General features: G+C 42.0%; 1 pseudogene and 2 gene segments (V, D, J or C); all 3 read left to right on the plus strand.

The window, feature by feature from the left end:
* Nucleotides 1-555, plus strand: LOC115825484 (immunoglobulin kappa variable 4-1-like). The segment is given in 2 exon segments: nucleotides 1-49; nucleotides 221-555. Coding segments are annotated over 2 exon segments (384 nt in total).
* Nucleotides 556-4530: 3975 nt separating this feature from the next.
* On the plus strand, nucleotides 4531-5030 carry LOC115825485 (Ig kappa chain V region 3381-like). The segment is given in 2 exon segments: nucleotides 4531-4579; nucleotides 4678-5030. Coding segments are annotated over 2 exon segments (402 nt in total).
* Nucleotides 5031-11042: 6012 nt separating this feature from the next.
* On the plus strand, nucleotides 11043-12069 carry LOC115825486 (uncharacterized; annotated as a pseudogene).
* Nucleotides 12070-14601: the final 2532 nt, after the last annotated feature.

Genomic DNA, 14601 nt, shown 5'->3' on the forward strand with positions numbered 1-14601 from the left:
ATGACTTTCATCACCATCTTCATCTGGACACTGACTCTCTGTTTTCATGGTAAGATTTTACGGTAACACTTTAAAACACAAAATATGTTGTACATTAAATCTTTAAACAATGGGGGAAAAAAGTCTTACAAACCAGAGACAAAAATATCAAATTAGCTTGTGTTTTATTTCATACAACATTTAATGTAATTTAAAATATTTTTTTCTCTTTAAATTTTAGAGTCCAGAGGTCAGGTGACTGTGATTCAGACTCCTGTGAAATCTGCTCTTCCAGGAGACACAGTCACTATCAACTGTAAAACCAGTCCTGCAGTGTTTCACCACAGTTCCGCCGGTCACTTTCTGTTCTGGTACCAGCACAAACCTGGACAGGCTCCTAAACTCCTCATTTACAGGGCGAATAAGTTACAGTCAGGAATTCCAAATCGTTTCAGTGGCAGTGGATCTGGGACTGACTTCACTCTGACCATCAGAGGAGTCCAGACTGAAGATGCAGGAGATTATTACTGTCAGAGTTACCATAGCATCAGTCGTAAAGCTCTGTTCACACAGTGATATAGAGCCGTACAAAAACCTCCCTCAGTCAGACTGCACAGAGACTGCACTGCTGCAGCTGGGACCTACTGCAGGTGCTGAGGGGGAGGATGTGATACAGCACAATGACACACTCTGTGGTGGAGAGGAATCACACACTACACTAACTCTACACTCACTATAATCAGTCCATAATTATAAATAAAAATCATGAAACCCTGAAACACAAAGACATATTTTAGGATCTAATTTTCAGGTGACAACACTTTTCACTGGATTACACCACAGCCACACAACCATACTCAACATATCGGATTCATATTAAACCTATTAGTTATGTGCACACAGGACCAGCGGTACATATACGTGAGTCTCATCATAATCATTGTCAACAAGAGTGATATATCAGTGAGATAGTTCCTGACTGGTTGGGAGGGACTCTGTTGATTACGTGCATTACGTAGTCGACTTAATTCAGTGTAAACAGTTATTAGTTCTCCCTACCCTCAGCAGCCACTGGCTTTGGCCCCACTGACACAGTCACTGGCTCCTTCAAACGTGAATATGTTAACTAGCTAATCAGGAGAAGATGCTCTGAGTAACAGTGATGGTAATGGCTGCAGATTGCCCTCGACTCTCTTTGCAGGCTGGATACGTAACCAGTGAGCTATCGCTCCCTAACTAGCTTGATATCTGCATATGCAACTGGTCACTGTTTTTGGGCAAGCCAGCTAGTCAGCTAGGTAATAGTGAGGTTTGGAACATATGGTGGTGAGTGCATGTGTGTATCTGTGTGTGTGTGTGTGTGTGTGTGTGTGTGTGTGGCAGGAGGGGGAGGGGGGTCTTTTTGACAGAGCCAGTGCCCTTCCGAAAGTCTGTGCACTTCACTGGGTCTCCTCTTGTCCCAGGGTTAATGTTAATGTGAACACAGCCTGATGTTCCCAATCCACTGTTAGTCTGGGACTAAATTTGTCCTGGGACTAAATTTGTCCTGGGACTAAACTCACTGCAGTGTGACCAGCCCTTAGACCACATAATGTCTGGGTAAAATCACCATGCAGACACTCTGTGATAGACAGCATGGAATCACGTATCAGTGGAAGATAAATATGATTAATTTCCGTCAGTGTTTATTTCTGAATTTATTTATTCTGAATTTGTCTTTTTAAACACAGGCAGTGATTAGTCATGATCTATCCATTAGTAACATAAGATTATGTGACTGTCTATGTGACTGATCAAAACATAAATTAGTTCATCAAGAAAATCTAAAGCTAACATGGTAGCAATGCTGACTCGTTGTGCTAGATAGCAATGTCTATAAGTAGGTTGATTGACCCTAGCTACATACACACCCACATGGTTTCTATCTGTCCATCCTTACATTTTGAGCCTTTGCTGTCTTACATGTGAAGGTGATAAACTGTGGTTGCCCAAAGACATGTGCAGTCACACAGGAATAATTAAACTGGCGCAAGTGTTGAAGGAAACAGTCTGATTCCATTCTGTGAATGGTCTGTTCCTGTTGTATCGTATCTCCGTCAAGTAGTCAGTTCCAAGCTGAATATAGACATAAACATGGACAGACTGAAACAATAATTCAGGCTGGAAATGTCATCCCAGGCCACCCCGTTCACGCAAACCACCAGACTGCTAATCTTGCAGGCTAACCCTATTTGTTGATGTAGCGTGTACCAGACTAGTTATACATTTGGCCACTATGTTCATCTGGTAGGAAAGTTATCCAGGTTATGGTCGCTAAGGTGCCCAGACCTCCCACTTTACAAAACACAAAAATTTGGGACTGACCAACAAATAGCCTGAATCTGAATACTGAGGTGTGAAGCAGTGCTATGACTATGAGTGAACCCTCAAAACCTCATGAGGAATACACCAATCATAGCTCATACAGATGTACAAGACTAGACACACAAAACAATTCGCCTACACTTTTTAATGAGATACAGATGAAGTCGCTCAAATGTTCAAATTTGAACATCAAGCATATGAAAAATATCAAAAAACTTCACACACACATTCACTGAAACTGTACATAAGCTACAACAATGTAAGTAAGTAAAGAGTTGTAGATTACAATGTTCACTCACTGGTGTCCATAAAGCAAACAGCACAAAAATGATCACATGACCTTCTATACACTAATGAAATGAACAGCACCGGCATGTTTTACTTTTACATATCACCTCACTTTACAGATATTCCGATGCAATCGTTGATGACATCAATGCGAACTTAATTCACGTAAATTCAATTTAACTCAGTGGAAATCATAGCTGCTGATATTCAGTATAACAGCACTCTCTCTCATGTGATATTGCTTAAATGATGTATGTTGCACTCATTGCTATGATGTAATTCCAAGATGTGTAAACTGTGTAGCCTACAGGCCCTTGTGTCACACTGTTATTAGCTACTTAGCTAGTCATGCTGGGCATGTCATATGTGTGAGTGTTTTAGCTAGTGTTTTAGACTGACCTGGTCCCTTACTGGCGAACATGTCGCTTATTTTGCAGCATTTAGCTGCATCTGTGCAAAGAGACTTTTTTCTTTTTTATTCTCTCCCTCTCTGCTCCACCTTTCCTTTTCTTCTGACCATGACAACCATCCATTTCACAGGGCAATTCAGGTAAACGGTTGCTATGTGTGTTGCCAAGAGATGTGATGATGTCACGCCTGATTCTGAGAGGTCGGTCGACTCATTCCTGCTTGCTATATTATCACTGGTCAAGTTGACTTTTCACGGCCCAAAACGACCCCCAGGCCACAGAGGAAATGTCCCAGTGCTCCCGACGGGCATGTGAACATAAGATTGAGACATGTTACTTTTAAGATTTTTCTTTTATGTTTAGGCGTTTTGTCCTAATTAATGTGAGTTTACAGAGAGTGCAAGAGTTTCTGTACAAATGTGAACATTGCAAAGAAAGTCAGACACTCAGGGGTGAATCTAATGAAATTCTTTCAGGGAGTTTTAACACACAGTATGATCCTTTTATAAATGACTGAACTCAGTCCTCCTGTAAGAGAGGTTAGAGCAAAAACTCAATAAAGATCTTCTCTTTGTGTTCATACAGTTCCTTAACTTGAAAGAGGAGTCAGATCTCTAACTGGTCCTTTTCATCTCTGAAGAGCATTCACTCCACTTTCTATTCACACTCCCATTTTTCATTTGGAAATCATTACAGAATGGGTAATCGGTTCTGATATGTCTTGACTGTCAACAGATACATGATATCAACACAACATGAACTCTTCACACGACTTCTTCACTCTGACTCAGCATTTTAAATTCAGTATTTGGAAGAAAAGAAAACTGCACCAGAGACTTAAAATAAACTTAATTCAGAGCATTTCTGGATTTGATCAGAATTTTTTTAGATAATGAACAGGACAGAACAAAAGATTCAGGGGAACTTATAGGTTTTAAATGTCTCATTAGCATGGCATATTTGCAACACAAGTTCGCACAGCCAAGAAGAGAAAAATCAGTATTTATACTCAACAGAACAAGACTAGACTAACAGGTGCAACTACTGATTAACCTACAAATAAACCGGGAGGAGTAAGTACAACTTTAACATAAAACAGCCAGCAGAGGGGGACAGAGAGAACCAGAGTGTGAGAGTGATATAGACTGGTCTGAATATTGGACATTATATACAAAACAGATGGAAGGTAAAGCAGTTTTAAAAAATCATTAGAATATGTATAATTCAGGTAAGGCATTTGTGAGGGAAATACTATGATTCTATTTTAATTGTATCGCAATGGAGAGCATTTCCATTCACAGCCAAGTCTGTGTTCACAGGACTCTTTAATTACACATGTTCTGTTTACCCAGGAAGATCATTTCCATAGAGAGAGGAGACTTTGCATTGGCAGCACATGCTTCAGTGCTCTGGGAGTGTTTATAGCCCTGTGAGTTTAACACTTGATGACTGAGAGCTGCCTGCCCCACTAACTTAACCCACAGACACCATGACTTTCATCACCATCTTCATCTGGACACTTTTGTGCTGTGTTAAAGGTAAAGGGAAATTCTGAGTTTTTGCTTTTTTTTCTGTTGTTCTTGTTGTTGTTGTTGTTTTTCCATGAAGCTGTCTGCTATTTATTTGTATTTTTCAGAGTCCAGAGGACAGGTGACTGTGATTCAGACTCCTGAAGTGAAATCTGCTCTTCCAGGAGTCACAGTCACTATCAGCTGTAAAACCAGCCCTGCAGTGTATTACTCCAGTTCCTGGGGTCACTACCTGCACTGGTACCAACAGAAACCTGGACAGGCTCCTAAACTCCTCATTTACAGGGCGAATAACTTACAGTCAGGAATTCCAAATCGTTTCAGTGGCAGTGGATCTGGGACTGACTTCACTCTGACCATCACAGGAGTCCAGACTGAGGATGCAGGAGATTATTACTGTCAGAGTGTCCATGATATTGCCGGCTTTTGGAGTGGCAGCATCTGGGTGTTCACACAGTGATACAGAGCCGTACAAAAACCTCCCTCAGTCAGACTGCACAGAGACTGCACTGCTGCAGCTGGGACCTACTGCAGGTGCTGAGGGGGAGGATGTGATACAGCACATTGAAACGGTCTTTACTTTGAGCTCACAGACAGACACAGAGGTGTCATAACAACAGTGAAATTATACATAGAAAATATTGCCATAAAACCATCAGATTATGTACAGATTTAGATTTGCCATAACAGCAGTGAGATTATACACAGACATGCAGGTGTCGGTCTAACAGTTCAACTCCACATTTCCCTCCTTTGGCTCCCTGTATCTGCCCACATGCTGCCTGATGCTGCTTTCATGCTCCTCCATACACTGGGTCACCTATTAAAACCTGTGTCCCATCCCACCCGTTATGGCCTGTGAAGGTACAGTGTTTGGAGATTCCAATACCCCACAGCAGAAAGTCACCAGCTGGACTCTGTGTGTGGTTCCGCACTGGTGGAATAAGTTTCTCAGCTCTAGCCCATCTGTGAAGAAGATCCTCCCAATCCTCAAGAGGAACCTGAAGACTCACCTTTTCCATTAAACCCTTACCTCCACAAACCACTCACTAAATCACCCATCTATACTCAACCCCTGCCTACTACCCCAACAACTCTATCCTGTAATGCACTACTTATCACTTCATGGTGTGAACTTCATGTCACCTCTGACTTTTAGATCACCCTATTATATTCCTTTCACTTACTTGCATGTCTGTCTGGCCTGATAATGAATTTAAGTTTCAAGTTTATTTAGAGCACAATATTACTGTTTACAGTCTCAAAGGGCTTTACATGCCACAACAATAAAAATCAACGGAGGACGACACCCCCTGACTTAATCCTCATGGTGGGCAAGAAAGAACTCTCCCAAAACCCAAAATGGAAATGGGAAAATGGGTAAAATCTTGAGAAGGACCACAGAGAGAGGAGACCCCTTCTTGGCCAGACAGGTGTGCAATAGGTGCCAACCCAGCGGACAATTACAATTTCAAGTAAATACAGAGCACAAACAAAGGGGATGGCGATGCTGACAGGAGGATGAAAGATGATAACAGCAGGATGGATTGGTCCAGAAGGCAGGAGGAGACAGGATCACTGGTATCTCAGTAGTAGCTTGTGTGGCGAAAGAGAGAGAAAGGGAGAAAAAGAGAGAGAGAGGGAGAGAGAGAGAGAGAGAGAGAGAGAGAGAGACAGAGAGAGAGAGATATGTTCATTTCCACATAATGGTTAAGGGAAAATGTGCATCGTGTTCCGAGTGCAGGCAGTGACTCCAGCAAGACTAGCTATTACAGCATAGTTAAAAGGAAGAGCTAGAAGGTAATACGGACATGAGGGCACTCTGAGACACAAGGCGGCCATCCACTCCACAGTCAACAAACCTGAGTGAATGTGTTAGAGTGTGTGGAGGGGGGGGGGGGGGCACAGCATCCAAACATCCCAGTTCACCAAAGATTCTATGCCCGAGAATCCTCCAGATCTGCTCCTTTACCTAGTAAAGAGCTGTTAGCAAAAGGCTTGGCTAAACATATAAGTTTTCAGCCTTGACTTAAACAGGGACTTTGTCTGAGTCTCGAACATTAATTAGGAGGCTGTTCAATAACTGTGGGGCTCTGTAAGAGAAGGCTCTGCCCCCTGCTGAAGCCGTCACAACTCGAGGTACCAACAAATGGCCTGCACCTTTTGATCTAAGTAGGCGTGGTGGATCATAAAAGACCAGGAGTTCACTCAGGTACTGTGGCGCAAGACCATTTAGAAATAAGATGAATTTTAAGTTGAAATTCGATAAGAGTTTTGAGAAACACCAAATGTGCCTGCAACACTGAGCTGCAGAAGAAAGTTCAGGAATCAGGTGAAAGCAAAAACATGAAAAAGAAAATCATTTGATGTGATGCATTACAGTGAAACTCTCAGGAGTCTACAGAGGTTAGTAGGTTAACCCACAGGTTGGTTTAATAAATCTTCCAAACCAGACTAATAGTAATAGCATTTCTTCCATTGTTTTCTTAACATCTTTTAAAACCAATGCCAAAGTCACAACACTGTTTATTCTCTTAACACTTCACACAGTCCTAGTCTTTATTTCTGTTTGTCCATTTGTGTGTGTCTGAACCTTTGTGTGTTTCTGAACGTATGCGTGGTGTGTTGTGTGTGTGTGTGTGTGTGTGTGTGTGTGTGTGTGTTGTGTGTGTGTGCGTGTGTGTGTGTGTGTGTGTGTGTGTGTGTGTGTGTTTGAGAGGGTGAGTACTGACCCTGTTTTGAAGAATCACTCAGTAAGGTGACTGTTGAGCTCAAACCAACATAGAGACAAGGCTCCACATAAAGACTCAAATAGCACAGCCATTCTATCCCATATGCTTAATAAAACAGTGTGTCATTGGTTTCACTACTGAAATATCAGCAGTGCAATAGACATTCATTACAAACACATCTAAAGTTGGCAACACCTTGTCTCTAACAACCCTTTTTGAGTTTTTTTTTTTTTTTTTTTTTCATAAAATAAAGCAACCAGTATGAGGATCCCTCTGCTGTTATTTATTTGGGGACGTTAAAATACGAAACAGAGAATGGTTCTACTACTCCATCACAAGAGACAGAGACCAGAGACCACAGGTTACTTCAGTATGTATAACGGGGTAAACATATTACATTTCAACCTGCATCAGGGAGTCTATGCATTAACACACAGGATTAAACTTTAAACTATCAGGAGTCTATGCATTAACACACAGGATTAAACTTTAAACTATCAGGAGTCTATGCATTAACACACAGGATTAAACTTTAAACTATCAGGAGTCTATGCATTAACACACAGGATTAAACTTTAAACTATCAGGAGTCTATGCATTAACACACAGGATTAAAATTTAAAGAAATAAAACAGCTGATCTTCAGAAGCTGATGAATGTATGTTTGTGAAATGTGTTCATTTTCTGAGATCATTTTATAACTTTGCTGGCAGTTATGAATGTAAACAGCTGTGTGGACAGTCACCTTCTACATGAGTCGTGTCTGGTTCCTTTGTCAGACGGGCTGTTGTATTTTCTGTTGTATTTGCTGTTGTTCTGACTGTAGTTTTGGCAGTCATGGTTGTCTCAGCTGAAAAGTGAGTAAAAGATGATCAAAGTTTACTTAAACCATCTGTCATAAAGCTGACATGACACTGTCCTATTCATGTCATAACATATGTTATAAACAGTCATGAGCAGTAATGTGAGCTCATGACATTTATCTCTGTACTATTACACACACACACACACACACACACACACACACACACACACACGCACTAATTGGTTGTGTACAAAATTTTAATCTTGTATTTCAGACAGCCTCTGAAACACCATAATATCCATATCTCTGAGATTCAAGCTCATGATATGCTATTTCACATCAGTCCTGTAGATGGCGCAGTGCCAGCAGTGAAAGGGAAGTCTTTGGTTCTGGTAAAGGTCAAAGGGCAAAGCAATTAAAGAAAACACCAGAACATTTAAGGGTTCTGAAGATTCTCTGGTGGATTGTATTAAATGAGAGTCTCTGTGTTTCTTCTAGAAGATGTGGAGAGATTGATCATGTCTGGAGCTCCTCTGGCCTCTGATCAGTGTGAGGAAGGGAGGTGATTTACTGATAGACTCTGTATGAATGTGTCTGTGTGAAGGAGACTAGCTGCACATTACTGACTGGAACTGTCATTATTATGTGTTCTGTTACAGCAGGTATAATCTCATCTCCTCATGAAACAAGTTTTTGGTGGAAGTGCAGCTCTCTGAGTTAAAGCATTTAGTTTATCTGATGCACTGATGCATGCTTCTAGATTTCTAACAGTCTCTCCAGTGAATATGTAAGATATTTAAGATATTAACTGAAACATCAGTGATAACATTCACTATTGTATTATAGATTCTCTTGTCTGTGCAGTATAGAATAATGTTAGAAACACATATTTTCATCACAGAGCATCAAATACATGAAGAAATATTTATCAAATCTGAATGTATGTGGATGATTCCACACTGAAAATTGAAAAATTCACCACACATCTGAGCATTGTGTGACCTTTCACCTCTGACTTCAGTGAATCAGTCTGTGATTATTTGACCTGTGACTTCATCATGGTGATAATGACATGATATGACCTCATGTCCTCTCTCTTCCTTCACAGTCCTGTCTCCCCGTCTCTCTCTCTCTCTCTCTCTCTCTCTCTCTCTCTCTCTGTCTCTCTCTCTCTCTCTCTCTCTCTCTCTCTCTCTCTCTCTCTCTCTCTTTCTCTCTCTCTCTCTCTCTGTTTTGATTCATCTGTCACTCAAAAGAGCTCAGAGAAGAGATATATGAAAGGATAAAGAATCTCTCAGCACACATTTCTGATCAGAGCTGAATAAAGGTCTGATTATAGATTGTTAAACACACTTTATAATGATGAAAGATAACCAACAAAAATTCTGTTCACACTGATTTTTTACTTTAGTTGATTATGCAGTTATTACTGTATTGCCATTACCCAGGAAGATCATTTCCATAGAGAGAGGAGACTTTGCATTGGCAGCACATGCTTCAGTGCTCTGGGAGTGTTTATAGCCCTGTTACTTTAACACTTGATGACTGAGAGCTGCCTGCCCCACTAACTTAACCCACAGATACCATGACTTTCATCACCATCTTCATCTGGACACTGACTCTCTGTTTTCATGGTAAGATTTTACATTAACTCTTTAAAACACAAAACTTTTGTGGACCTGGGAATTTTGATTTAAAAAAAGAAAAGAGGTACAAAAAGAATGTCTTACATGGATGTGAGAAGCAAATGTTTAATTATCATGTTTTATTTTCTAGAAGACTTAATGTACTTTAAAGAGCAAAACAAAATAATTTCACTTCATTTCAGAGTCCAAAGGACAGGTGACTGTGACTCAGACTCCTGAAGTGAAATCTGCTCTTCCAGGAGACACAGTCACTATTAACTGTAAATCCAGTCCTGCCGTGTACCGCTGGAGTAGTGGAAATGAAGAGATGCACTGGTACCAACACAAACCTGGACAGGCTCCTAAACTCCTGATATATCAGGCAAAGAAGTTACAGTCAGGAATTCCAAATCGTTTCAGTGGCAGTGGATCTGGGACTGACTTCACTCTGACCATCAGAGGAGTCCAGACGGAAGATACAGGAGATTATTACTGTCAGAGTTTCCATTACATCAATAGCAAAGCTCTGTTCACACAGTGATATAGAGCCGTAGAAAAACCTCCCTCAGTCAGACTGCACAGAGACTGTACTGCTGCAGCTGGGACCTACTGCAGGTGCTGAGGAGGAGGATGTGATACAGCAGAATAACACACTCCGTGGAGGGCAGGAATCACACTCGACATTAATTCTACTATAATCAGTCACTCACTATAATCAGTCCGTACTAATAAATAGAAATCATGAAACCCTGAAACACAAAGACATATTTTAGGATTTAACCTTCTTGTGACAATGCTTTTCACTGGATTACAGCACAGCCACACAACTATCATTATTACATAATGGGTAATCAGTTTTGATATGTTTAGACGTCCTACAGTTTTGATATGTTTAGACGTCCTACTACCTGTCCTCTAGATCCCATCCCCTCCCCTCTCTTTCAGGCCATCTCAGACGACATTCTGCCCTTCATCTCGTCCTTGATCAACAGCTCCCTATCTACTGGCATGGTTCCTTCTGACCCGAAGAGAGCACGGGTCAAGCCACTGCTCAAGACGCCCACTCTAGACCCTGCTGATGTCAGTAGCTACCGTCCAGTCTCTCTCCTACCGTTTCTCTCCAAAACCTTGGAACGTGCAGTATATAACCAACTCTCACCATATCTTCTGCAGTACAATCTCCTGGATCAAAATCAATCCGGATTCAAACCGGCCACTCCACCGAGACGGCCCTCCTTGCTGTCACGGAGGAGCTCCACTTGGCCAGAGCGAAGTCTCTCAGCTCTGTCCTCATACTCCTAGACCTCTCCGCAGCATTCGACACAGTCAACCACCAGATCCTCCTCTCATCCCTTGCTGGGCTGGGCTTCGCGGGCTCTGCACTCGCATGGTTCAAGTCCTATCTGTCTGACCATTCCTACCAGGTCTCTTGGAGGGATCGGTCTCCTCCACCCACCCTTTCCACACGGGAGTCCCACAAGGTTCGATACTTGGTCCACTCTTCTTCTCTCTCTACACCAGATCACTCGGTCAAGTTATCTCCACCCATGGCCTCTCTTACCACTGCTATGCTGATGATACACAGCTGTTCTTCTCCTTCCCTCCCTCTGACTCCCAGGTTCAACCTCGCATCGCAGCCTGCTTAGCTGACATTGCCTCCTGGATGTCTGCTAACCATCTCAAGCTTAACCCGGAGAAAACGGAGCTCCTGTTTTTTCCTGCTAAGAACTCCCCAGCAATCGACACTGCAATCACCATCGAGGGATCTGTGGTGTTCCCCACCACAGCAGCCAAAAACCTTGGCGTAACCCTCGACAACCAGCTGACCTACTCTGGTCACATCGCGGTAGTCACTCGATCCTGCAGATTCTCCCTATACAACATCAGGAGAATCCGCCCATTCCTCACACATCAGGCGACCCAGCTCCTGGTCCAAGCGCTTGTCATCTCCCGCCTGGACTACTGCAACGCTCTACTGGCTGGCTTGCCAACCTGCGCCATCAGGCCGCTAAAGCTTGTGCAGAACGCCGCTGCACGCCTGATATTCAACCTCCCTAAGCACTCTCATGTCACTCCACTGCTTACTGCGCTCCACTGGCTTCCGGTAGCAGCCCGCATCCAGTTCAAGACACTGGTGCTGGCCTACCTCCGCCCCATCATACCTTCAGTCTCTTATAACTCCGTATACCCCAACTAGGACCCTCCGCTCTACGACCTCTGGAACCACTTCGGGAACCCGGCAGCCGCTCCTCCCGACCACGCCTCTTCTCCACCATTGCCCCAAGGTATTCAGACTGCACCACAGACTTCAAACCTGTGTATTCAGACCATTTCTAGAGGTGTTCTTAATTTAAATCACTTCACTTCACAGGGATCTGACTTCATTTCCTGCATTCACATTTGACCAATCAAATTAAAATGGCAAAGAATGAAAGCCTAATGTTTTCTTAAATGCAGCAGCAGAAATGTTTCCTCATCTGTTTTAAACACGCACACACACACACACACACACACACACACACACACACACATACATATGGACAGTTATATCCCTGTATGATGTAATACAAGTTCAGACTCATCTCTTCTAGAACTGAAACCACTTCACCCCTACAATGACTCAGTCTAGATTATTTTAACCAGTAAGACTGCATAACTGGGAGTGTTGGGAGCCCAGGGAGTGAGAGTCTTATTTGCATAGACAGGGCTGAGTGGTTTTCTTCCTCCCAGAATAGATCAGCACTCTCACCAGATGTTCATTCTTCAGAAAAACAAACTCACTCAAGCAGCACAGCTCCACTGAGACCTGATCCGTTTCCAGAATCACATAGAAACACATTTAACTCTGTGTAGTGTAATTATTAACTCTGACAGAGTGCAGTCAGCCTCTTCTTTTTACAGTCATTCAGTGTAATGGACAATCAAGAGACAGGACAGCAGTCATGAAGTAATCTTCCTGCATCAAGCTTTACTAAGAGAACAGCAAGAGGGAGCATCAGCACAAAATAAATGATTTACCATTTAAGGTTTAATAAGATCTAGCACAATTTCATCAGAACACATGGCAACACTGAGACAGTCTATTGGGTTTCTACACAATCAATTAATCTAAACTGGATTAAATCAGATTAGCTTTAGATTACTCTCAGCAGGACTAAAACACTAGGCTCATGTGGAGGCCGACGAAGACCAGGGACTGGACTGTTTCTCTCTCCCTGAGGTGGTGCAGTGTTGTTGGAGATGATTATCCACTGAGCAGGCAGGCCAGCGTGACAGAGCACTCAGAGAGCTGCTGAAGAGAGGGAGGGAGGAGAGACAGACTGGGCTTCACTGTAGGTCCAGCTGGAGATATATATATATATATATATATATATATATATATATAGAGAGAGAGAGAGAGAGAGAGAGAGAGAGAGAGAGAGGAGGGAAAGGGGGACATTTATTGAGAACGGACTGAATCACAAAGTTTCAAGTATCAAAGAAATATACTTTTAGATTCTCTGTCTCTCCTGTGAATATTTAAGAGCAGCAGAGACACAGTTAGAGAGTTTGAAAACTCCCTCATAACCCAGAACTTCAGTTTCAGCCTGGACAACATAGACTCACTTCAATGTCCTTTAATGATTTACTGATGAACTCAATATGAACGTGTCTGTGTGAAAGAGACCAGCTGCATTATTGACTGAGAGCTGTCATTATTCTATTTTAGATTCTCTTCTCTATGCAGTGTGGAATAGTGTCCAAAAAACACATATTTTCATCCTAGAAAATCAAATATGTAAAGACGTGTGCATTCCATGATAACGCGCCGTCAAGATGGCTGTCGTTCTCTGAGCTCTATATTAAACTGAACTTTTTTGTTAATTTATTCACACTATTTTATGCAAAAAAACTATAATTTTGAACGTGATGATCACCTACGATAGGGAGACTTTGATCAACATCAGATCTACAATCGATACGCATTTTATAGCCAAAAACTGTTCAACGGATTCAGCGGACTTCCATTTGTTTAGATTTAAATTGTTTAGCTTACCTGCTACACCTTGTAAACGGAGCCGGAGAAGGAAGCGAGGCAAAAGAGCTGGAGCACTGGTCAGGCAGAGACAACAGAAACAACAAGAAAATCGTCGCCCTCCTCGAAGTATCCTTCTAACGAATAATGTTCATCGTAATGAACATCATAATGTTAAGACTAATATGACTTTGTATATAGCTAGTAGTGACATTTTTCCTATCAGTGTACTTTCACGCCCTTGTAGCTCATTTCGGTCTAGAGTCAAACGGACCATATTTCGTAGCAATTTAGTTCCAATTCAACTGACTCCCTCCTCCGATATGATTACTGTAAGCCCGGTTACGCTAAAGTTAGGTTTTATCGATATCAGATCGCTTTCACCTAAGGCGTTGCTTGTTAGTGACCTGATCAGTGATCTTAGCCTTGACATGATGGGTTTGTGTGAAACTTGGTTAAAGCCAGACGTTTTTCTCCCTTTAAATGAAGCTTCACCCCCTAACTATTCCTTTTCCTGTGCTGCTAGGGCAGCAAAGAAAGGTGGGGGTGTAGCTCTAATCTATAATACTAAATGTACTCCTAACACCCTTAGTTTACCTAATTTTGATTCTTTTGAGTTGCTCTCTGTGAAGCAATATGGTACTGCCTCATCTTTTCTCATAGCAGTGCTCTATCGTCCCCCGGGGCCCTATAGTCAATTCCTAGATGAGTTTTCTGAATTTCTCTCTGTTATTCTTACTAGAGTGGATAAAATCCTGATCTTGGGGGACTTTAATATTCACATCAATAACAATTCTGATTCACTTAATAAAGCTTTTACAACTATCATAGACACTTTTGGCTTTAACCAATAT

This window comes from Chanos chanos, chromosome 12, assembly GCF_902362185.1.
Source record: "Chanos chanos chromosome 12, fChaCha1.1, whole genome shotgun sequence".
NCBI lineage: Eukaryota > Metazoa > Chordata > Actinopteri > Gonorynchiformes > Chanidae > Chanos > Chanos chanos.